Source organism: Rhineura floridana, chromosome 2 (genome assembly GCF_030035675.1).
Source record: "Rhineura floridana isolate rRhiFlo1 chromosome 2, rRhiFlo1.hap2, whole genome shotgun sequence".
NCBI classification, from domain to species: Eukaryota; Metazoa; Chordata; class Lepidosauria; order Squamata; family Rhineuridae; genus Rhineura; species Rhineura floridana.
In genome coordinates, this window is record NC_084481.1 from 103,916,536 (window position 1) to 103,943,089 (window position 26,554).

General features: G+C 43.4%; 1 protein-coding gene across 2 annotated transcripts in view; it reads right to left on the reverse strand.

Annotated features, from left to right (window-relative positions):
* The window catches only part of IGHMBP2 (immunoglobulin mu DNA binding protein 2), a 110,420-nt gene that overhangs the window by 80,819 nt on the left and 3,047 nt on the right, over positions 1 to 26,554 (reverse strand). For both annotated transcript variants that reach the window (XM_061609917.1, XM_061609916.1), the window contains exons 2-6: positions 25,387 to 25,556; positions 18,880 to 19,060; positions 13,857 to 13,954; positions 1,663 to 1,826; positions 398 to 598 (exon numbers count right to left, since the gene is read on the reverse strand). In XM_061609917.1, the coding sequence (XP_061465901.1) occupies positions 398 to 598; positions 1,663 to 1,826; positions 13,857 to 13,954; positions 18,880 to 19,060; positions 25,387 to 25,556 (814 nt within the window). The remainder of the gene's footprint in view (positions 1 to 397; positions 599 to 1,662; positions 1,827 to 13,856; positions 13,955 to 18,879; positions 19,061 to 25,386; positions 25,557 to 26,554) is intronic.

Below are 26,554 nucleotides of genomic sequence, written 5' to 3' on the forward strand. Positions count from 1 at the left end.
GCTTCTGTCAATTAATTAAAACACACCTCTTTGGCTTTTGGAGGGCTTGGTTAAATCTGCTCTGGTGTTTAAGTATTGTGTGTGTTATCCTATTGTTTCTGTTTATACATTTTACAAATAAAATAAGTAGATAAAGGAATATTCTTGATTTTGACTCTCTAACCACCACCATCTATACAATTGCCAACATTGTCCTCTGCAACAATGAGGGCTAGAAGCTCACTGCTTTGAAAAACAAAGAGCAATTCCACAATTCTGAATGTTTTACACATCTTGACTGATACTGCACTTACACTTGCTCAGAAGATTTGACGTTCTGCACATATTACCAATATATTCTAAAGAATACTTATCTATTTTTTAAAAAAGATTGTGGAAAATAGAGTGCAAAACTCACAAATGCTCGGTCAATATCTTTTCTGATATCTGCTACAATCTGGGCATTATCCCCACGTGCCAAGACTGCATCAAGTGAATGGTGCTGTATGGACTCCAAAAGACGAGCCGGGTGACCAAGGCGCAGGATCCGCTCTTTACAGTCAGCAAGTCTTTCTACCAGGTTGTCAACTGCAATGTTAGATGGAGCACAGCATAGGACCTTGGAGAAGAACATGTTTTTAAAATTACAAATTTTAGTGAAATCACTAAAATGGCCAAAACAAGATCTATAAATGCTTAAATTAGGAGAGTTTAAAGAAACAGGCTCAGACTCAAAGCAGGCGGAAGGGAAAGGAGGCTTGTTTATAGGTACCAGGGGAAGAGCCATATTAAAAGAAAAATTGTTTCAAATCATTCTAGAGTCAGAGCCAGGTCTCAGGATCTGACATGTAGTTTTAGAGTTTTTGCCACCTTCTCAAGATCTCTAGGGGAAGGAGTACAGGTTAAGCAATGGGGAAGGCTGTTTTCTGCTCAGTGTGAGAGTGTTACGGATTTCTAATCAACTCTAGCCATGGAGAGTTTTGCTCCCCGCATCTGTCACATGGAAAGAGCCTTAACTTCAGTGGCAGAGCACATATTTTGCATGCATATCCATGGTATCTCCAGTTAAGAGAATCTAAATAGCAGGGTCTGGCACTGGCCAAACCAAGTCAGGCCACCCGCTATGACTGATAGTAGTTTAGGTGGAGGGTGGGGTTTTCTGCAGCACTACCACCTGAGATGCTCAAAGTCAGAAGCGGGGAGCCTCAGGGCCAGGGCCAAATGGGGCCCTCCAAGCCACTCCATCTGGACACTGGAACATACCCCTTACTAACTCTGCTTCACATCCCAGTGATTTCGCCTGGCTGGATTGAGTCCTCGAACTCCCATAATGCCTCTCGCTTGTCCAGATGGAGAGGGGTATGTGAGTGTCTGTAGAAACTAGCCTACTGTACAAAGATAACTGTTGGTAAGTGGCCCTCAGAAGATTGCCCAGAAGAGCATGCGGCCCTCAGTCTGAAAAAGGTTCCTCATCCTTACTTTAAGTGAAAATGCCAGGGAGTTAACTCAGAACCTTTTGCATGCAAAGCCTGAGCTCTGCCATTCCGCTATATTCCCACCCTGTGAGGCCATCCACCCCTTAGACAACTGCTGCCGGATCATACAAAACAGTATGTGGTTAGATGGGCCATTGCTATGATCCATTATCATGCAGCTCCTTAGAATTTATACCTACTCACTCACTTTCAAGCCTTGTTGAACAGCTTGGAGTATGATCTCCACCACAGTTGTTGTTTTGCCTGTTCCAGGAGGTCCATGGATGATCGCAAGCTCTTTCTGAGCCAGTGAGAAGCAAACAGCCTCTTTCTGAGAGATGTCCAGTGATTCATTGTAGAATTTCAGCAGCTCTGCAAGAAGCAGCAGGAGGAGCATTTGTTCAAATCTCAGTCCCGCAAAGAACATTTGCACAAGAAAGCAAGATAACAATATAAATAAGAGGTTGCTCTTGGAAGCAGATTTGACAGCAAGAATAACCTTTGCAACAAAGGAAACATTCTGGTGAATACTAAGAGGAGTCAGGATCCCCGGTGGGAGCCCACAGTGATTCCTGGCTCCCTTGAAGAAAGATTATATTTAGCTGCAAATACTCTCAGTCTTCAAACTCTGTATTTCAGAGACATTCTGTATCATTATCTAAATCTGTGTTGGAATTGAAATTCAGTGTGTTGTGCCAGGATGTATTTTAAAGGGGCAGTGCCTTTGCAATAGTTTCACCACCATGATCTTACCAAGTTCTAATTTTTGAAAAATCACCTTCTTTACTAAAAGGCTAAACACGAGTACTGCTTAAGTAGTTATGACAGGTTTTCATAGAATGATTAATAGCATACTAACAAAGGTAGGCAGCGAGAAAGATCAAGATGCACCACGTCAATGACAGCTAAGTGGTCCAGAATATAGAATGCTGGAAGCTTGAACTGGGAGACCTGAGTTCAAATTCCTGTTGAAACTTTTATGTGCGGCCTTAAGCACGTCACATAATTTATCAGCCTCAATTACTCATCTGTAAAACAAGGATACTAATAATGTCCTACCCTAGAGTGCAAGGATAAATGAAATCAAGAGTTGAAAAATAAAAGGTACATTTGTACTGAAGACAACAAGAACACTTTGAGAGCACCTTGCTACCCTAAAAATGTTATGCACAGCAAATATTGCAGGAGTTCATGTTGTTAATATCCCAACTTTATCCTTTCAGCTGCAAAAGACAGAGGAGGAGAGTTATGTCTTTGGCCTCTATCTGACTGCTTGTTTGATGCTGGAGTATTACAGTAATAAGCAGAAGAACATTTGGTCTCCAAGGTCCAGAGGAAATGAGATAAAATATAAAGGAAAAAAGGAACAGTTGGCAAGTAGGAGTTGTTGCCGTTGTTAGTTTGGCAAACGCTACATGGAACAGGCGCTTTTTCATTTCAGGCTGGCAAAAGACACAGAATGGACAATTTAATTCCTCTGTATCTGCAGCAAGCTGGCACATCAAAGGGGGCAGTAGTGCCACCTTTGCTAAACCAGAATGAATGTTAGCACTTCTACTAGGACAACCAATCAGGATGCACCTACTCTGTCTTGGCCCCTAGACTATGGAATGTCCTCTTCTGTGAGGTAAGACCCGCCCCCTCTTTTCCCATTATTAGATAGCTGCTGAAGACCCACCTTTTTATTTATTTATAAAAATATTTGTATACCACTATTTCATTAAAAAAGTCAAGGTGGTTTATAACATGTTGGGGGGGAAACCAACCACCACAGAATAAAAACATTAAAATACAATAAAAACAAAGGTCAACTGTCGTGAAAAAAGCATCTTTTGAATTGCCTGCATAAGCCTTGCAGAACAGAAACATTTTCAGCAGGTGCTTAAAAAACACAGAAGGTGCCTGCTGAATCTCTGTTGGCAAAGCATTCCAGAGAACTGGGCTGATGACACTGAAGGCTTGATTTTGTGTGGATGTTAAATAGGCCTCGCCAACTTGGGGAATGACCAGAGCCGCTCCTGCAGATGATCTCAGTGATCGAACTGGGATATAAGGGTTCAGGTGGTCCCTAAGATACCCTGCAGCTAAGTTGGTCAGGGCTTTGTAAATTAATGCAAGGACTTTGAACCTGGCTCAGTAGTGGATGGGCAGCCAGTGCAAGTGTTTTAACAGTGGTTCCACGTGTTGTCGGCCATGTGCTCCCATCAGCAATCTGGCTGCCACTTTTTTTCACCAGCTGGAACTTCCGAACCAGGGCCAAGGGCAGTCCCACACAGAAGCGCGTTGCAGTAATCCATGCTCAAGGTTACCAACACATAGACCACAGAGGTCAGGCTATCCCTGTTAAGGAATGGCCGTAGCTGACAAACCAGACAAAGCTGGTAAAAGGCACTCCTAGACACAGAGGACACTTGGGCCTCTAGTGACAAAGATGAATCCAAGAGCACCCTTAGGCTACAAACCTGGTCCTTCGGAAGGAGCGTGATCCCATCCAAAATAGATAACCTGCCTATCTCCCGGACATGGGAACCACCTACCCAAAGAGCCTCCATCTTCCCAGGATTCAAGCATTGCTTATTGGCCCTCATCCAGTCCACTACAGCATTCAGACACTGATCCAGAGCGTTCACAGCCTGATTCAGATGTAATGAAGAAATCGAGCTGCGTATCATCAGCATATTGCCGACATCTTGCTCCAAAACGGCTAATGACCCCTCCCAACAGCTTCATATAGTTGCTGAATAACACTGCAAAGAGATCCTCCATTGCATCCTCGAACAGTACCCTGCGGAACCTTATAGCACAAGTGCCAGGGGGCTGAGAAACACTCACTCAGTGTTACTCTCTGGATGCGACTCTGAAGCTAGGAGCAAAACCACCACAATACAGTGCCTCCAATACACATCCTACTGAGTCAGTCCAGGAGGATACCATGGTCAATGATACCAAATGCCACTGAGAGGTGGAGCAGAAGTAACAGAGTTGCACTCCCTGTCTCTCTCATGATAAAGGTCATCCATCAGGCCACAAAGGATTCGGTTCCAAAACAAGGTCAGCAGGGAGAGAGAATCAACTAGAGGGGATGGTGACCTTGGCATTCTCTCAAAAATCCAAATCTGCCCCTTTTCGGGAAGATGATGCCAGAACTCTGGATAGTTCTGCGTCATCGCCACAGCAACCAGGGGTAAAAGGAACAATCAGGAATTACATCAATACATCAACATTGCACTATATACAGCATTAAAAGGAAAAAAAAGAAAAACAAAAATTAATAATACAATAAGCAAGTGAGCTACTTCTTGACATGCCTTCTAAATACATTTCAAAAGGTGTAAAAAAGTTACAAAATGACACCAAGAAAAATTAGGGAACCCCTCAAAATACCCAAGAAATAGAGGCATTAAAAAAAAAAGACTTTATTAGAGAAATAAAGAAGTAGGATAAAAAACGGGGTAATCCAAAAGCTGGTCCAGGTCCAAAAAAGGTCATAAGCCATAAAATCATATAAAAGTCCATAAAACATGTTAAAAGCGTAAAAGAGTAAAACAAGGTCTAAAAACAGTCCAGAGGTCATCAGAGCCGGGAAATCAGTCAGTGGAATAGGCATGAGTCAAATATCAGTCAACGGGAACAGGTAAGCGAGATAAAGCATCTTCTGCAATCTCAGGAGCATGAGTGCAAGTCAGAACCAGGTGTTTCCTAGAAAAATATTGCTTCATCATATTCACATGATAGACTTTAGGTTTCTTATGGGAATTAGGGTCAGCTAGCAAATAATTGGTGTCACTCAACTGGGCCTTGACAATAAGAGGGCCTTCCCAGGCCACTGATAACTTATTGTCCACTTGGGCCTTCAATACCAAAACTTCTGACCCTTCAGCAAATTGTCTTTCTTTAGCTTGGGCATCATAATGGGCCTTCTGCTGTTGTTGAGCCCCTCCCAAATTCTCATGAGCAACGGCCAAAACATCTTTCAGAATGTTCTGTAGATTGTGTAGGTAAGTTACTACCGGCACAGGCATAGCTTCCAACCTTCCCTCCCACTCAGACTTGAGCAATGACAAGGGTCCCACCAAATCCCTCCCAAAAACTAGCTGGTTGGGACTATAACCCAAGCTGGCAGAGGGAGTAGCCCTATAGGCGAACATCAGGAAAGGTAAAGCTACATCCCAATCTTTAGGATGTTCCAACACATACGCTGTTAACATCCGGTTAATGGTGGCGTTCATTCTCTCACATAAACCATTCGAGGAATGGTTCCCAGCAGTCGTAATGTGGTGTTCCATGCCAGCAAGTTCCCAGAGTTTCTTAATTAGCTTGGCCACAAAACCCGGCCCTCGGTCTGACAAGATAGTCTTAGGGAACCCCCAACGAGAGAATAACTCCAACAAAGTTTTGGTAATGACTGGGGCAGTGATGGAGCTCAAAGGAATAGCTTCAGCAAATCTCGTGGCAAAGTCAATTACTGTCAGAATAAATCTCCTCCCAGTCTTAGTCGGATTGAAAGGGCCGATCACGTCCACAGCCACTCGAGCGAAGGGTTCTTACATATTCCTTGACAGTCTTAGCCACTGAGGGCCAATAAAAATGTTGGGTAACAGAAAACAAAGTCCGTTTCACACCTAGGTGACCTGCAGTCACAACATCATGGGCCAGTCGCAATACATCTAGTCGAAAAGGTTTTGGAACAACCAGTTGCCTGACCGGCTGCCAGTCCGTGGAATTCCCACAAGGAACATGTTCTCGATAAACCAAGCCTTTGTCCCAATAAAATCTCACTTTAACAGTCTCTGATAAAGCAGGAGGGCTTCTTTCAGCTTCTTCCCTGCAGCTTTGCAAACTCTCATCCTTCAATAAAGCTGCCTTAAAGTCTTGAGAGCTGGCTGCCGGTAATTTACATTCCTCTGCCTCCCCTCCTCTGGGTTGCAAAGAGGAACTTTTTTCCTGTTGCTCGGACAGGCTCACAGCTCTCCCTTCTGCAGCTCTCTCTTCCTCGCCATCTAGTGGCCATTTCTCCACATGGTCTTCTAAAGGTTGCAACAAGGTTTGAGACCTGGTAAGAGCATTTATCTCAGCCCCACGTACAGTCTCCTAATGACTTAGAAACAGCAAATCAACTCCTATTAAAACATCCCATAAATGGTCATCCGAATGAACTATAACTCTATGGTGCCCAGTCCAGCCTTGATATGAAAGCACCACGTCGGCTACGGGCACTTGAACTGTCTGCTGACCATACGCCGTGACAGCCACTTTTAACTCTGGAACATATTGCTCCGGCTTGACCAGCCGTTCCGCAATACTGGTAATTTCAGATCCTGTATCCACTCTCCCCATGACCTTAATACAGTTAACATATATGGGTTCTGAAAACTGCGTTTGAACCCAGTCCTTACATTCAGTTGAAAGAAAACTAGTAGAGTTTTCCTTAGGAGAAGGGCTATTATTTGCTCCTCCCTCCATTGCCTGGTTCATATTTTGTACAACACTCACCGACAGGGCTCTGACTGCAGGTCCACGAGGAGTTTCAGGGCGGTCTTGGGAGTTTGGGGCAGAGAATACAAAATCCGATTCTGCTCCCTCATTCTCATCTGCTGACGACCAGGAAGAAAGTTCCGGGAGTTCCACTCCAGGTGAAGCTAAGTCTCTTACACGCACAACTGGGGCAACCCTTGGGTTCTTCCTTCCAGCAGGAGTGGGCTTAGGCAAGATTTCAGAACAGGAATTAGCCTTATGGCCAATTTTTCCACATTTAAAGCAGATTATTTCTACAAGGGGCTTCTTTTGTAATCCAGGCTCCGACAGAGTAGAAGTTACTTTGGGGTAGCTGTGCCCTCCCTTCGCTTCCCTCGGCGGTTGCCATGGTTTCTGCATACTTGGAATCTCTCGCCCGGGCGGTTTAACAGGAACGTTCTCAGGTTTCCGAAACAGAGTAAATTTTTCTCCCGCTCTGTTTTTAAACATACGATCTGCCAGAATGCCTGCTTCAGCCAGCGAACGGGGCTGCTGGTCTCTGACCAGAGCCGTCAGGTCTCGAGGGAGACGTCTGTAAAACAGTTCTTTAGCAAACAGATCTAAAACTTCACCTCGGGTTGCTGCTTCAGCCGTGTCTGCCCAGCGTTCCACATTCCTGCCCATTCTCGCAGAAAAAGCTGAAAAGCTCTCTCGAGGCTTTTTCTGGTCTGCTTCCAGACGCCGAAAGCAGTCCTCTGCTGTTAGGGCAAAATGGGATCTAGCTAGAGCATAGAAATAGTCAAAATCATCCGCATACTCCACTTGAAGAGAGTTCAAAAGTTCTCTTAATTCGCCTTCAGCATTAATGCGTAGAGCACTCATCCAGTACCTTTTAGGCACACCTTGATCTCTACAAGAGTGGGCAAAAACTTGAAAGAAGGTAAAGATGTCGTCTGTCTCACGAAAAGTCGGAAAAGCTTTTTTATGGAGGTCTGGTCTCCCCCCTCGCGGTTGTTTCAGCTCACGGGCAAAACTCTCCCTACTCAGGCGATCTTCCTTCATAGCCTTGAACTGTAGGGACAGCAGCTTCATTTGCTTTGCTAGGTAACGCTGCATACTTCTAGGCAGCTCTTCCCCATCAGAGTCTTCCTCCTCCTCATCTTCACTTTCCTCCTCACTTTCCTCAGTTTGTTTAAACACGATCTCCTTGTCATCCGCAAAAGGCTGAGGTGCAAGTAACGGGGCAGCAGCGCCTTCCTTCAGCTGAACAAGCTGGCTAGGCAACGCATTGTCTGCCATTTCCACGACCGTGGCTCCGTTCTTTTGCGATCTGGTTTTTATCTTTTGTGACATTCTGCACTGACCTTACTACCCAAAGTAACAAACGGTTGTGCCAGAAGTCTCTTTTAAATTTACAACTTGCTGCAATGCACTTATCTCACACAGTGTGTTCACTTAAGAGCAGGAATGGCCTCGATCCACACCGCGGCCAACCATGTCATGAAACCCTACCGTCAAGGCACAGGGCTCATGCGTCAGACTCAGACCCCCACCCTTAGGGAAATGAGACTGGAACCAAAAGACTATTACTTCACTCTTGCCAAGGCTGTGTATGCTCACAACAACCCTGCAAGGTAGAAGGTAGGTTGCCACCACCCCTGTATACTGGTCCACTCAGAGCCAGGGGATCTCTGAGCCCAGAAAGTATGTAAAACCAAGGTCCTATGGGGGCAAGAGTCACAGTTACACTCCTTGCCTGGCACCTCTGGTTCTTACTTCAAATTCAAGCTTTTAACTTCTTAACCCCCTTTGGTAGTTAGTGACTGAGAATGGTCAAGGTACTGAATTCAGAACCACCCCTTCTCTCAATGAACACACCAGGTTAAATAGATGTAGCTTTATTAAGATATATAAGTGCACATAAAATATAGCAGCAAGTAATCCTTTAAGACCATACACCCAAACAGGGGTTTAGGTACTAACAAGAGAATTCATACACACAACAAGAAAATAACAAACTAACTCACCTAACTACTTACATACGAGGTAGTTGGTTGTGTGGCATCCCTCCTAAGAGAGATGGATGTTCAACATAAAGCAATGGAACCAGACATAGGTTACCTTTCCATAAGCAACCCCTGGAACCATAAGGTTTGGAACTCTGGTGCCAAGTCAGCATAAACAGAGAACAGAGAACAAAGGCTATGGGTCTCTAGCCCTATACTTAAAGGAAAAGGATCCTAACGGTCCAAGATTAATTGACCAATCAGGAATTGGCTGATGTAACTTTCTTCTCGATGTTTCTCACATTTTCGCGCCTTGCAGGCCCCCCTCCCAACTGTGTTTTCCAACGGTACAGGCCAAGGATGACCTTGGGTACCAGGCACTTGCTAATCAGCAAAGATAAACAGGTGCAGCTTGTTAAGGCTTCTTTTAACCGTCTTCAGCTGGGAAGTGAAACTCAAAATTGTAAATTGGCAAAGGCTTGTCTTTTCTAACTGTAAAAGTCTCCCAGAGTCCCTTGCTGGAACCAAAGTATTGCTTTCAAGATTGTTAATAATTCATGAACATTACAGGTTCATGACAGCCACCACTTACCATATGCTCAGAGGCACATGTTACCAAATTCTTCCAAGCTACACACGAAGTGGATTGGACTGTGAAAGACCAACCCAAATTGTGTTTGCATTTTGACAAATGTGTGGGACAGTACAATATCTCAGAGAGGAGGTCAGGTCTCCTGCTCCCCTGGTGCATTCACTATAGCTACCCAATTTCCCTGCTTTTTAAAGTTGGATAGAAATACCTGTGGGCTATAGGTACGTTCTTAAACCTTAAAGTTTTTTGCCTATTAGTGAATTTTGCTGCTTTTTAATCCGGAACATAAGAAATGGGATCCTGTGCAAGTTATCTGAGAATAGATTGATCATTTGCATGCTTATTGAGTTCAGTGGGATTTACATCCCTGCAATCATGCTTAGGATACGTAAAACTCACCACAGGGGATGGGGAGGAGGAGGGGGGAGGAAGGGTAGAGGGGGAAAGGGAGCAGGCAGGAGGGGGAGAGGAGGAGAAGGATAGGTTTCATCATTTGCATGTTTATAGAGTTCAGTAGGATTTACTCCCGTGCAATCATGGTTAGGATAGGTAAAACTGACCATGGGGGAGGAGAAGGGACAGAGGGAAGGGGTGAGTTGGAGGGGGGCAAAGGAAGGGGGATGGGAGGGCAGGTTTGATCATTTGCATGTTTATAGAGTTCAGTGGTATTTATTCCCGTGCAGTCATGCTTCTGATAGGTAAAACTGACCATGGGGAGGAAGGGGAGTGGGAGGAGGGGAAAGAGGAAGGAGGGGATTGGAAGGGGATGGGGAGTGGCTGTATAATTCTATGTGAATACACAGGTTTTATGTTATTGGTCTCTATTATTGGAAGTGGAGCAAAAGCAACTCCTGTTTGGGATTTTTTGTTTGAATTCCAGAAGGAAGACAGAGTTAGGTTCCTCCAGCTGGCTAGGCCTGCCTACCTTTACCACTGCTCTTCTCTACCTAACTTCCTTCCGTTGTAAACTGATATGCTCAGGGACCCTGATCTGCCCCTCCTCCTTCTTCTTCTTCTTCAACAGTCCAAGGAAAGAGGAGACATCTCTGTCTTTGTTCTGAACCATGAGGGCAATACCCAAGCCTGGGCATTGTGCCTCCAGCTTAGTTAGAACTTGGTATGCCTTTCCTATCTACTATGTACAGTAGGACCCCACTCATACGGCAGGTTCCGTTCCAGGCCCCCGCCGAAAAATGAAAACCGCCAGAAAGTGGGGCCATACTCAGCTGTAGCACGTGATCAGCTGTAGCGCGGGGAGCTCCCACACTCCAGCTAGTAGCTGTCAGTTGGAGCACGGTAGCTGGAGCTCCCTGCGCTACAGCTGATCGCCCTGCTGGTGCCGCCATATTAGTGGAACACCGACAAGCAGGGCGCTGACAAGCGAGGCCCTACTGTATTTCTACAAATAAAGTAGCTTTTTCTTATTTTATTAAGTCTTAAGTCTCAGTGATTTAAATGCAGGGTAAAAACCTGCTTCTTAGGTAAATACACACACTGGCACATGCAGCTCAGAACACTGAGTTACTCTGCATATGCATAACATCTATAAAATAGTCCACAATCATCTGTTACGGAATTGCCCTGTCTCTGCTTGCATACCAGCTGCTGGAAAGTGCTGGAAGGGAGAACGTTCTTGTGCTCAGGTCCTTCTTGCGGGCTTCTCATGGGCATCTGGCTGGCCACTGTGAGAACAGGATGTTGGACCAGATGGGCCACCGGCCTGATTCCATGGGCTCTTCTTATGTTCTTACATAAGAATTGCCCTGTCTCCTAGTTGCATAAAGATCACCTTGTGACTCAGTCACCTAGGTCCAACCCATCCACCCTTCTGAATCACAAAGCAACCAGCCAGTGAGCTCTGGGAGCTCCCAGCCCATTGTGTGTCATTACAACTAATACTCAGTGACATGCCACCCCTTCACCTTGGCTGCTGGGCACTCTAACCAGCTCCAACTGCTGCTGTCTTGGCATGGACTAGTTAGATCACCAGCCCTCAGGTGGGGGTACAACAAACTTCCTCCTTCTGGCCCTGCAGTGCAGGTGGGCTTCACAAAGCGGGTAGCGGTGGCTGGCCATGCTCCTGCTGCTGGCTGTGGGGCTAAGGCGGCTGCTTCTAGGTGGCGTAAGGCTATCACGGCTGGTCACCGCAGCAGGGAGCAATGGGAACTGCTCACAGCAGCACACAGCAGCCAGCTACGCAGAAGACAGTATGCCGAATGGTGCTGCCTGAATAGAAGGAACCTCAGTGCGTGCACACATACATGTATGTAAGCATTCTGGAAAGCCTACTAGGCAGCAGCTCAGAGAACATACTGGTGCCTTGGTTCCAGCCCAGCCAGGCCTGATCAGAGTAAAAGCTGAAAGCTTCTCAGATCCTCCTTGGCAGCACCAGAATTTTCTCCCAACTACCCAAAGAATCTCCTCACACAGAATACATCAAAAATAATAGATTTCAGGATGAGAAGAAAACTAAGAATGGTTGCAGCATGGCTAAGCATGTGCTGCTCAGAGTAGAATGCTGACCTCTGGTGGTTACCAGCTATCCTTTTATAAGATTCACAGATCCTAGCCTAGGCCTAGCCTTCACCCTGCTGAGCTAGTCTTCTGTATGTAGGTCATTTTTTGTGGGGAGGAGTATGCTAATGTGTTCTGCTACCTACTTTCTGAATGGGGCAATCCCAAGACACCTCTACCGTATGCTTTTTCTGAGCATGCTGATTGGCCCCTAAACACACCGACTAATCTTGCAGTAAACATCTGTATCAGAAAGCATGTGCCAGCTTTCCCCAGTGGTTGAATTGCACTAGCAGTAATGTACTATATTGTCCTCTAAAAAGGGGATATTATAGGACTGTGACCTATTCCTCCCAGGTATTCTTGAGAACAACTGGATCACACAGGAAGAGAAGTAACTGTAATGCACAACTGAAACGTAAGACCGGTTAGATTGTGTAAGCAGTAGTGTAGCGGCAAATTCAGAAGGGTAGGGTCCCTTCATAACAGTAACAGCCACAGCCACTGCCCCCTTCTAAAATTATACAACCTTTCTAAGGTTATAGAATAATTTGACCAGGCTTGAATACTGTTTTCTGCTTCTCTGTCACTGTCACCATTTGAATGTCCTTTCTCACTGTCAGAGATATTGCTTGAATGATTGAATTCAGTGTCTACACATTTATCTCCTGCTGCTACCTGACAGCTTGATGATGTAGATGGCATGCTATCATCAGGATTCACTGTCTCTTCTGCAATTAAAGACTTCTCACTCTCCACAAGTTGGCTTTTGAAGCAGGAACTAATAGAGACTCTTTTCACTCCGATTAGCTCCGGTCAGCAGGAAACAACAACAGGAAGCAAGTCAGAAGACCCTTCTCAGTGGCTCACACGCTCCCCTTTCATACCAATTGGTTCATAGGACACTGGAGACATAGGGAACCTGCTGGGACCTGGCTCCCAAAAAAGTAAGAGACCCTGGACAACTACACCTATGTGTGTAAGCTATGGTGTTTTCTGACACCAGAATTTGTGTCTGCTGGCCCAAGTGACCCCTGCATAACACAGAACAGGGATAAGTAAATGAAGCTGGAAGGTTTAAGACTGGTGTGGGGCACTGCTGTGGGTGCTGATACAGGGCCCATTAAAGTGAATGGAGGATGTTTTTGTTATTATTAGTTATTATACAATACAGAAATCCTCGCAAATAATATTTATAAGATTACAATAAATTACAAGCATCATATGGTTGCACATTGTCTTGGTATTTATCATTCCAATACATAAGGAACATAGCCCATTTTCCCATGAATCTATTTGGCTGATTTGTACATGTTTTCTTAAACAGATACAGTAGCCCATATTTTCATAATCCAACCTAATAATGATGGTGCTTTACTCTTTTTGTACTTCTTTGCTACAATTATTTTTGCAGCTGTTAACAAATTTATTACCATCTCCAAATCATTTTGTAGAATTGTGTTTTTAAAAACCCTAAAAGTAGTATCTTGGGCTCATGAGGAATAGGATAGCCTACCATTTCCATGATGATATTACAGATAGTATTAAAAAAAAACCGTGAATGACAGGGCACTCCCAAAATATATGCAGAATATCCACATCTTGAACAATTATCCTGCCCTGTTTTATATATCAAATTCACCTTATACAGTATAAGATACCATTGACACAGGATTTTTGGATTCATTTCCCCTTAAATCAACTGATGCCAGCTTAGATGGCATACAAATCCATAACTACTTCCATGGTTGGAACAGTATGTACTGCAGTGACTTCAGTTTCCAGAACTCTTTGTCACTGTATCCACATTCAACATAGAGAACAAAAAGGTCTTACTTTTATCTCTGGCATCACTAGGTTCAGAAGTACCAAACAGGATATCAATCAGACCACATGCAGGACCAGACCGACACTGGCTAAGCAAGTTTAAGGCCCTGCCAGAGAAGAGAATATAAAGGAAGTGAATCTTAAAGAGAATTCCTTTGGAACTCAGAAAATGCTGTCAAACAAGAAATAGACTCTTATATCACTACAATTTAAATTGGGTTCTTCTCCATCACCTGCTCTCTAACCATGTTGCACTACTACCCAGTTTCTAGTCTTGTGCAAAAGTATCCTTGATATATATGTGTGTAGTATTGCACTAGCCATGTGGAGGCCATTCATTTTAATGCTGCCAAGTCTTAAAAAAGGAAGTGACCCAAGCTATCATTATATGTAGGTGCCAAAGAATCTGAACCTGATAATGATCTTTAGAAGATAAAAACCACAACAGTCTTTGAAGCATTCAACAAAATTCCCATGATTAAAAATGAAAATGAGTCTGCATTACAGAGGCAACACCAGAACCAGGGGAAGTCAAGCAACTACCCAAAGGCTCAGTACTGCCAAATCAAATGGAGAGGCATCCATATGCTCTACCTGGCCCAGCTGCTCCTCCTACTGTCAGCTATCTGCTGTAAGCCTCAAGAGCTGGGTGTTGCTTCATCTCTGTACCCCACGGGATGAGGTATATTTGGAGGTGGGGAAGAGGCAGAATATTCCCTCCCTCAATTCATAATGCTAAAGAGGGCAAGAAAACCCATTACTACATAAACCAATAGCACGTACCAACATCGCTAGATCTGGCACTTGGAGCCCTTATAATTCCATTTTTTGTTAAGAACATAAGAAGAGCCTGCTGGATCAGGCCAGTGGCCCATCTAGTCCAGCATCCTGTTCTCACAGTGGCCAACCAGGTGCCTGGGGGAACCCCCCAAGCAGGACCCGAGTGTAAGAACACTCTCCCCTCCTGAGGCTTCCGGCAACTGGTTTTCAGAAGCATGCTGCCTCTGACTAGGGTGGCACAGCACAGCCATCACGGCTAGTAGCCATTGATAGCCCTGTCCTCCATGAACTTCTCTAATCTTCTTTTAAAGCCATCCAAGCTGGTGGCCATTACTGCATCTTGTGGGAGCAAATTCCATAGTTTGACTATGCGCTGAATAAAGAAGTACTTCCTTTTGTCTGTCCTGAATCTTCCAACATTCAGCTTCTTTGAATGTCCACGAGTTCTAGTATTATGAGAGAGGGAGAAGAACTTTTCTCTATCCACTTTCTCAATGCCATGCATAATTTTATACACTTCTACCATGTCTCCTCTGACCCGCCTTTTCTCTAAACTAAAAAGCCCCAAATGCTGCAACCTTTCCTCATAAGGGAGTCGCTCCATCCCCTTGATCATTCTGGTTGCCCTCTTCTGAACCTTTTCCAACTTTATAATATCCTTTTTGAGATGAGGCAACCAGAACTGTACACAGTATTCCAAATGCGGCCACACCATAGATTAATACAACGGCATTATGATATCGGCTGTTTTATTTTCAATACCTTTCCTAATTATCCCTAGCATGGAATTTGCCTTTTTCACAGCTGCCGCACACTGGGTCGACATTTTCATTGTGCTGTCCACTACAACCCCGAGGTCTCTCTCCTGGTCGGTCACCGCCAGTTCAGACCCCATGAGCGTATATGTGAAATTCAGATTTTTTGCTCCAATATGCATAATTTTACACTTGTTTATATTGAATTGCATTTGCCATTTTTCCGCCCATTCACTCAGTTTGGAGAGGTCTTTTGGGAGTTCTTCGCAATCCCTTTTTGTTTTAACAACCCTGAACAATTTAGTGTCATCAGCAAACTTGGCCACTTCACTGCTCACTCCTAATTCTAGGTCATTAATGAACAAGTTGAAAAGTACAGGTCCCAATACCGATCCTTGAGGGACTCCACTTTCTACAGCCCTCCACTAGGAGAACTGTCCGTTTATTCCTACTCTCTGCTTTCTGCTTCTTAACCAATTCCTTATCCACAAGAGGACCTCTCCTCTTATTCCATGACTTCTGCAATTAGATGGGAGGGGGAAGAGGTGGTGATTTGACCACTCCTGAAAAAGCCCACCCTGGACCCATTGCTTTGCGACAACTACCAACCGGTTGCAAATACCCCCTTCTTAGGGAAGGCGATTGGGAGAGTTATGGCACAGCAATTGCTAGTACTCTTCGATGAAACAGATTATCTTGACCCATTCCAATCTGGGTTCAGGCCTGGTTAAGGGACTGAATCAGCCTTGGTTGCCCTGATGGATGACTTTTATCGGGATGACAGGGAGAGTGTGACCCTGTTATTCTTACCTTGTATCTCAGCAGCTTTTGATACCATTGACCATGGTATCCTTCTGGGCCGACTTGGTGAGATTGGTATTGGAAGCACTGCTTTACAGTGGTTCTGCTCCTATCTCCAAGGTCGTTTTCAGAGAATAGCACTGGCTGATTGCCTTTCAGACCCCTGGTAGTTGTGCTATGGGGTGCTGCAGGGTACTATCTTGTCCCCAGTGATGTTTAACATCTATATGGGAACGGTCATCAGGAGATTTGGGCAAGGTGTCAAGCAGTACCCTGAAGATACCCAGCTCTATTTCTCTGTAACATCTGAATCAGGAGAGGCCATGCAAGCCCTAGACCAATGCCTGGACTCAGTGGTGGGCTGGATGAGGGCCAATAAACTGAGTCTGAATCCTAGCAAGATGGAGATGCTGTGGGTTGGTGGTTGCCAAGTTTGGATAATTGGTTAGTTGCCTGCTTTGGATACACCCTCTGAAAGAGCAGGTCCGTACTCTGGGGGTGCTCCTGGATCCCTTGAGATTGGTCCAGAAGCTGAAGCTGGCAGCGAGACTGCTCACTGGGGCAGGGTATTGCCAACCTGTCATCCTGCTGCTGAAAGAATTGCACTGACTACCTATTAACTACCAGGCTAAAGTCAAGGTTCCAGTTTTGGTGTACAAAGCCATATAAAGCTTAGAACAAGGATACCAGGAGGAACAGGGGAACTACAGACCAGTCAGCCTAACATCAATCCCTGGAAAAACTCTGGAGCAGATTATAAAGCAGTCAATCTGTAAGCACCTTGAAAACAATGCAGTGATTACTAGGAGCCAACATGAATTTATGAAGAAGAAATCCTGCCAAACTAATCTTATCTCGTTTTTTGATTGGGTAACCTCCCTTGTAGACTGAGGGAATGCTGTGGGCATAACGTATCTCAATTTCAGCAAAGCTTTTGACAAGGTGTCCCATGATATTCTGATTAGCAAGCTAGCTAAATGTGGGCTGGATGGAACAACTATCAGGTGGATCCACAGTTGGCTACAGAATCGTACTCAAAGAGTGCTTATCAATGCTTCCTTCTCAAACTGGGTGGAAGTAATGAGTGGGGTACCACAGGGCTTGGTCCTGGGCCCAGTGCTCTTCAACATTTTTATTAACGACTTGGATGAGGAGGTACAGAGCATGTTTATCAAATTTGCAAAGGATATAAGATTGGGAGGCACAGCTAATACCATGGAAGACGGAAACAAAATTCAAAGGGACCTTGATAGGCTGGAGCATTGGGCTGAAAATAACAGAATAAAATTCAACAGGGATAAATGCAAAGTTCTACACTTAGGAAAAAGAAACCAAATGCACAGTTATAAGATGGGGGATAGCTGGCTCAGCAATACGACATGAGAAGGATCTTGGAATTGTTCTTGATCACAAACTGAATATGAGCCAACAATGTGATGTGGCTGCAAAAAAGGCAAATGCTATTTTAGGCTGTATAGTTTCCAAATCACATGAAGTATTAATTCCCCTCTATTCAGCACCGGTTAGGCCTCATCTTGAGTACTGCGTCCAGTTCTGGTCACCGCACTTCAAGAAGAATGCAGACAAACTGCAACAGGTTCAGAGGAGGGCAACAAGGATGATCAGGGGACTGGAAACCAAGCCCTATGAGGACAGAACTGGACATGTTTAGCCTGGAGAAGAGAAGAATGAGGGGAGATATGATAGCCCTCTTCAAGTACATGAAAGGTTGCCACACGGAGGAGGGCCGGGATCTCTTCTTGATTGTCCCAGAGTGCAGGACACAGGATAATGGGCTCAAGTTGCAGGAAGCTAGATTTCAACTGAACATCAGGAAAAACCTCCTGTTAGAACTATACGACAATGGAACCAATTACCTAGAGAGGAAGTGGGCTCTCTAACACTGGAGGCATTCAAGAGGCAGCTGGACAGCCATATGTCAGGAATGCTTTGATTTGGATTCCTGCATTGGGCAGGAGGTTGGACTTGATGGCCTTATAGGCCCCTTCCAACTCTACTATTCTATGATTCTACGATTCTATAGCTGAAAGATCGTCTTATCCCTTATATACCCAGTCGATCAATGCGCTCTGCAGGCAAGGGCCTCCTGCAAATACCATCTTATGAGGAGGTCTGTTCCGCACAACATAGGAAATGGACCTTTAGTGTAGTGGATCTTTAGTTTAGTGGAATTCCCTCCCCTTAAATATTAGACAGGCGCTATCTCTGTTATCTTTTTGGCATCTACCGAAGACCTTCCTCTTTCAACAAGCCTTTTAAGTAGGGACCTTATCCCAGTCTGTGTCTGTGTTGGAATGTTTTTTTAATATATTTTAAATCTTTTTTAAAAAGATGTTTTTAAAGCCTTTTTAAAAATATTTTAAAGATGTTTTGTTTTAATGTTTTTAATTGTTGTTTTGTTTTAATATATTTTAAACTCTGTTTTTATGATGCTTTATGATGTTTTTACGATGAAGTGTTTTTAGTGCTTTTGTTTGCCGCCCTGGGCTCCTGCTGGGAGAAAGGGCGGGATATAAATCTAATAAATAATAAAATAAGAGACAGAGTATGGGGGATTGCGTGCTACTTCCCCTGTCCCCACTGTTATTACAAATCTTGAAAAGTGATTACAACTTTTGGAAAGGAAGGTTTAAAGTATATAATAAACAAGTCCTGTCCTGTGTTAATAGCTTTACCTTTTAAGCCTCTTGTATGTGATGTCATTGGCAAGTTTCAGCAGACGATACGAGTTCTCCTGGCCCAAGCTCACAGGCTCATCAACTGCAATTGTAATCGATCTGGGGGCTATACGGGTGACAATTCCTGTGGAGAGTGGATCACCTTGGCTAGCAGTTTCATAAAGTCCGATAATGTCACCTGCAGAAGACAATCATAATGGAGAAGAACATTCAGGATACAGAACAGGAGAACAACACAGGAAGCTGCCTTATGCCAGATTAGACTATTTGTCCATTTCATCCAATATGGCCAACTGTGACTTGCAGCAGATCTCAGTCAGTGGTCTCTCCGACTGCATGCCACAGCTTTATTTAACCTAGGGTTTTAACCTGGGGCCTGCATACAAAGTATGTGTTCCACTGAGCTCCGGTTACATGGAGTGCCTTACTATTAAGCATTCGGGTCCTCAGGGATGACTGCAGGAGCCCTGTGCAATTCACCTACCCAACTCTGCACACCTGGCTGCCTGCACCTTACAGGACTCACTTCCACTTCCCACTAAACCACCCCACCAAGATCCTGACTAATCAGTTGCAAAGCTTCCCCTTAAAGCGAGAATAGGAAAAGCATAGAACTTGGCACTGAGTTAAGAATTCAAGGTCCTGCTATTTCATTTCAGCAGGTTCATCCCACGCTGGCTGGTTGCTGCCTGTAGTATGGACTGGATGAGAGAACATGGCATAGGAGGACATAATACAAGTTCTATTATAGATCCACCTAAGGTATTCACTTTTTGAAGGCACCAACTTTGTTAACTTCTGTTTTAACAGCATAGGAAATTACTCTTTAAACATATCCTTAAAAGATAAGTAGCCATCTTGCATTAATAAGTTCAAGTCAATGTATTCTAATATGCTTAATATGAAGACATGCTTTATAGCTGACCTGGTAGCAACGCAACAGTGTAAGAGGGGGTCTTTGGTTGAACAATCACTACAGTTGGAAACTAGCCATGCCAATGAGACTTAAGCACTTCTCACTTTAATTTCAAAGTATGTTAGGCATGCCTAACATACTTTGGACTAAGCTCACGACTGTTTTTATATTTCTAAACTTCTAGATTACAAAATGTGTCATGACAGATGGGATCTTTAAGAAGTCCTGTAGAAGACTAGCCATATCAGTGCAACCTAGTGTAGTTCCAATGAAGTCAAAGACAGAGATGCATTACAATCTGTATCAGCTCAGAATCAAGGTCTCTAAAGGGGAAACACCTAATTGCTGAGGTCAGTTATATGCAGAGCTTGGAAAAGTTACTTTTTTGAACTACATCTCCCATCAGCCCCAGCCAGCATGGCCACTGGATTGGGCTGATGGGGGTTGTAGTTCAAAAAAAGTAACTTTTTCAAGCTCTGGTTATATGAGACAATACAGCTGTGATATAGCTAACCTATGATAGATCATAATAGTCACAATTTAATGTTTTTTCCAAGTTTATTTACATTTTCCACATCCATGAACAAAACAAAAAAGGAAAACAAGGTATCATTACATACTCAGTATATCACACATGATTTTTTTCTTCAGTTCTGTATCGATTCCAGGAACACACAAAAATTGCCCAATTTTGTTGAAATTTCAGAGTTAACTGAATTCTTCCCTCCTATTATATTTAGTAGTTTTATTCATTACCATGACCTCCCATATTTTCCCAACCACTGGTCAGTTGGGGGTCAAAAAGGGTACCAGCATATCCTAGCTATCTGGGCTGCTGCTATATTATGTGAACCAAAATAACCTTATATTTCCTTATCTGGTGTTTTACACAGCCCCAAACTATAGTGACAGGATCCATTTGTAATTCAAATCCCTTAATTTCTGTAACTGTTTGCTTAATCTTTTATTAAACTGCAATCACACCATAGACGGGGAAAAACACCTTGAGCTTCTTTATATCTCTGCTGCATCTAATGTTGGAAATATTTTAGATTATTACATATGTTGATCACTGTGGTATAGTTAAATTAGCTTACAGAGAAGAGGGGACTATTCTGATCACTGCTCAGTCACATTCAAAGTTGCTCTAAGATATAACAGGATGCTAGAAAGATCAGTAAACAATAAACTCCATATTGACTCAAGCTGCTATTCAGATGTCAAAATAGCTCTTGAAAACATCCAAACACATAGTCATAATTTATTAAGCATCTGATTTAGTAGGTAACCCTTCCAATTAAAGTGTAGGGCACAATATTGGCAACGTTTCCAGAAGTTCCCTATTAAAATCACTATGCATCTCATGAGGAGCACCAATTACAGCTATCTGAGTAGCTTCATCTTTCTTTAAACCCTTTACAAGGGTCCCCTTTTAGGCCCCAGAACATCCATGCAGAACCCAGGAGAATCCTGACTGAACTACCATGGCCCAAAAACATCTGCTGCCACAGGAAATACATATCATGTGGGTATTCAACAGTGCCAAAATCTGGACACACAACATAAAAAGCTTGCGATAAGATGCAACTCCCACCCAAAGCAAAACAAAACAAAGACAGAAGATTAAATCAGGAAATACCAATCCTGACAAAGAGGAGTGAGAAACTACAGATCTTTAAAGGGCAGCTCAGTCTGACCCTCAGGGAAGCCAGAATCCATGATTTTTAGGATCTTGATCCAGCTCTGTTCCCGGGCCATAAAGAATTAAGAATGGCTTACCAGGACACCCATAGTGAACAGTAAGGGTTGTATCCAGTTACCTTCTACTTAAAGTAGACCCATTAGAATTAATGGACCTAAGTTAGTCATTTTTATTAGCTTTAGTAGAACTTAGTTTGCTGCCCTCCAGTGTCTCCAGATTCACAGTGATATACGGGGCCCTCTGGGTAGACATTATAATCTAAAATACACACACATATTTGTATTTCTAAAATATATCAAACTTTAGTAGTGTGAACAACATTTAGTTCCAAAACAAAAAATAAAATTGATTGTATTCACCAATAAGACATTCTGCTTCTGAAACTAATAAAAGTACTAATGAAGCTCATTTAACACCAATGATTTAAATAAAGGTTGCTATGCATCTTAAATCATTACAGAGTTTGCCAGTTTAAATTGCCATTATAAAATCAATCCACTGTGCTTAAACCTGGGGGGAAAGTAACCTTCTCTTAGGATCTCATCACTCAGTTACAACTAGAAAAACCACATTTTCATTTTACTTTCCATCTGTCTTTCCCCCCCATCTCTCTCCTCCTTTATCTTTCTGAAATACTTCTTCATTAAAAGAAAACAGTTCTGCATAATTGAAAGGATCAGTCACCAGCAATTGTGAACGCACCAGACAATTTCTTTAGCCCATGCTAGCATTTGTTGCACATATCAGAAATGAAGTGTTCTTTCAGAAACAGTGCAAAGGAAAATTATGTGCTTTTCAAGTCTCTGGAGGACTCTTCCCAACGTTCTTGTTTGTCTAACTCCATATAACCTATTTTCACATAGTCTTTTGTTTTAAAATAGCCAAGCATACAATGCCATGCTCCTCCCTGATGGCCATTATTATGCAGAGCTGAAGAGTTAATTGTGGTATACAATTAATCATTTGCCTGATGGCTTATAGAAAGAATTGACCCCAGGTGAAGCCCCATCTGCACTATACATTTAAAGCAGTATCATACCACTTTAAACAGTCATGGCTTCCTGGGAACTATAGTTTGTTAAGGGTGCTGAGAGTTGTTAGGAGACCCTTATTCCCCCACAGAACTACAGTTCCCAGAGTTCCCAAGGAAGAGGGATTGACTGTTAACCCACTCTTGACAACTGTAGATCTCTGTGAGGAATATGGGTCTCCTAACAACTCTCAGCCCCCTTCACAAACTTCAGCCCCTGGGATTCCTTAAGGGAAGCAATGACTGTTACAGTGCTTTAAATGCATAGGGCAGATGGGGCCTGAGTCTCCAAAATCCCTCCTATCCTTAAAAACTAGTCTGCCTATTTATCTCCTTCCCATCTTCTGAAAGAGGGAAAGAAACAGCCCTAGAAGATTCCTTGGAACACTGTTCAACACAGAAACCTTTGAGGGACAGGGTGGGAGGATAGAAAAAGCATCTACCACAATATGCTGTCTTCACAGCACATGGAGCGTTTGTGTTGCTCTCAGTAGCTATTAGCCATGATGGCTATGCTCTGCCTCCACAGCCGGAGACAGTATGCTTCTGAATTCCAGTTGCTGGAAACTGCAGGAAGGGAGGGTGTTCTTGTGCTCATGTCCTGCTTGCGGGCTTCCTATGGGCATCTGACTGGCCACTCTGAGAACAGGATGCTGGACTAGATTGCTGGCCTGATCCAGCAGGGCTCTTCTTATGTTCTGACTCTTCCCCCCTGCAAGACTTGGAAGGGAGAGGTCCAGCATGGAACCCCGAGGACACACACATTGGCGTGTGTTAAACCTAGCTACATTTGGGAAGCTGTATGCAGAACTGTCTCCCTTCCAGCCTTAGAATTACAAGACACCTTCACCTTCCGTAGCCACTCCTCTTTTACACCAAAAACAGAGCCTGTATACAAGGAAAAAGCTACCACTATTGCAGCAGTGTGCACAGACAGAATGTTAGTGGTGGTTGCTCACTCCCTTCATCTTGCTTTCAAGGGGAGAAGAGCAGCACAGTGGGAGGAGGGAAGAGTGAATGTAGCAGTTGGTAGGAACACCAAGTGGAATGGAGTGAAGGTAAGATGATTTTATTTTTTGCAAAGCAGCAAAATAATAATGTAATCCTATGTATGTCTATTCAGAGCTTAATTCAATGGAGCTTATTTGTAAATCAGCGGGAACAGGATTGCAGCCCAAATTATTTACAAATATTGTAAACAGCAGATTACTTCAGGTATGGGCCTCTGCTAAACAATTTTGCTTAACTATGCAATAATGGTTTAATGACAGACTGCTCCTAATAAAACCAGGTAAGGACCACAAGAAACTGATTTTCTAAACTGTGGCCTGCGTGGTGCTCTAGTTAAGAACAAGAAGTAAAAGGTCTTATTAACAGTCTACATACCAGTAATTTATTACTGCAAATTTGCATTTTTTCTTGGAAAGCCAATGTACTTTTTTTATTGTTTCTGTACTAGGAGAAAGATTTAGTTTAAAAGGCCCCTCTGGAGTTTCTACATTAGACAGCTTTTTGCTTTTTAAGATGATTTAGAAAAAGATTCTAGGGACTGGTTTTCCCTTTTTAAAAACAATTGCAAGATAAGCACATCGAAGATTTAAAAAACTAATCAATTAATGGGGTGAGGGAAGCACTCTGGAGCCATAGTGTCTGGTTGTTCTATAGGTTTGCTGTCTTTAAAGAAGATGCATCCATTTAAAATTATAGTCTATAACAGGGTAAGTGGAAAACTACCCTGGGAAACCACAAAGACATGCATTGTTCTTGAGGCATTAGGTCTGCCAATCAGGATGAACCTTAAAGGACCATTGCCACTTCCTCGGATTCATAATCCCGAGCCAGAATGCAGTGCATAACCATGGTCCTCGAAACAGAGGGCAGAATCCACCTCTATTTTAGTTAATGAATTTCTAGCCAACTGTCCTAGCATGGAAGGTCTGTTTTGCCTCTCCCCACACTGCAAATGTCACACAACTTAGCACCATCCAGCCTTCTGTGGAATTTTCGTAGGGTTGCCAGGTTCAGAGCCAGAGACTGATCCTGTATCTTTAGGAGAAGAGAAAGTCAGCCAAGTGCAGGTGTTCTTGCAACATTGTAATGGGAAAAACCACAAGGTGGAATTCTCCTTTCCCCCTGCACAACTTTTAAAGATACAGAAGACCACTTGGTTGCCTGGCCTCAGGCCCTGAGCCTGGCAACCCTAAATCTTCTCCAGCCAAAACTGTTTGACACCTATCAGGAGGGGCAGGGAGTGAATGGGAGATGTAACTGGATTCCAGCTTTGCTCTCATCATTAGGTTTCACCAGTTTTGAGCTAAATTCTAACTATTTAATCAAGTAAATTAGACCTAATATTGCAGGTTTCTTAATATAGGTTAAAGTTAAAGCAAGATCACATAACAGTCTAACCCACAGTTTAATTTTAATTAGTATTAATTTTCAAATGTGCTGCTATGTTTTTGTTCTTTGAGATTTTATTGTTATGTTGCCTTCTATTCTAGTTTTGTTTAATATTGCATTGCACTGTATTATATTGTAGTTTCTCAGTTACATATATTGTATTTGTCGTCAATCCATGTCTACTCAAAAGCAAGCTCTATTGGGTTCAATGGGACTTACTTCCAAGTAAGTATGTAGTTGATTACAGCCTTAGAGACTGCTTTTAATATTAAGTGGTATGTGAATATATTAAAAATAAAATAAGTAAGGATGGTTTTCCTGCCATTTGATGGTGCTATTCCACTGTAATTCTAAAGCTGTGAAATCAAGACTGGCATAGAAAGAACTTGTGATGTCATATACCTAGGCTTAGCTTTTCAGTCTGCTTTCTTTTGAAGTCAACAGTTGATTACTCACCAGGCCCAAAACTATTACAGGGCAGCTCTGCCTCTGAGCCATGCCTTCTAGGTTGTAAAATTATAAGCAGACGGCCGTACAACCCAGTTCTTTGGCTGGTTACTTCAAGTTTCAGCAAACAGACACCTCTGCGCTGCAACTCTTTCAGGGACAGACTTTCCTTCCATGCCCTGTAGAAACACATACAAACATAGGAATTGAGAAGTTTGAGAATGGGATGAACTGGGTCAGGTCTTCTTCCACTCCATCCCTCCCCCAAAAAACAGATGAAGGCCAAAGACAATGCTAGCAGACAACAAAGGAACATTACCTAAGGGTAGGGTGACCATGTATCCTACTTTAAGAGAACTGTCCTCTATTTGAAGGGCTATCCAGTCCAAGTGAGAGCCAGCGTGATGTAGTGGTTAAGGTGTTGGACTACGACCTGGGAGACCAGGGTTCGAATCCCCACATAGCCATGAAGTTCACTGGGTGACCTTGGGCCAGTCACTGCCTCTCGACCTCATGAAAACCCTATTCATAGGGTTGCCATAAGTCGGAATAGACTTGAGGGCAGTACATCTACATCTACCAGTCCAAGTCAAGTTGAAAGACACAGAACCATAAGAAGGAAGAGCAAGGTCTTGAAGTTTCCCATCAATAGTTAGCACCTGGGCAGCAGAGTGAACAAAGTCCACAAGTCACCACCTTCTCCACTATGGTGAGATCACAGAATCAGAATAATAGAGTAGGAAGAGGTCCATAAGGCTATTGAGTCCAATCCCCTGCTGAATGCAGGAATCCAATTTAAAGTATATTGTATTATATTTCTGTTTAGATTACAGTAAGTGTGGTGTAGTGGTTAGAGTGTTGGACTACAACCTGGGAAACCAGGGTTCGAATCCCCACACAGCCATGAAGCTCACTGGGTGACCTTGCGCCAGTCACTGCCTCTCAGCCTCAGAGGAAGGCAATGGTAAATCACCTCTGAATACTGCTTCCCATGAAAACCCTATTCATAGGGTCGCCATAAGTCGGAATCGACTTGAAGGCAGACCATTTTTTCAATGTCTAAATTTTCATATATAAAAATATATACACACACACATCAGTGTATGCAAATGTTATGCAAATCTCTTTTTTTGGTGACACATTTCCTCTTTTTTTGGCCATCCTACCCCAAGAAGGA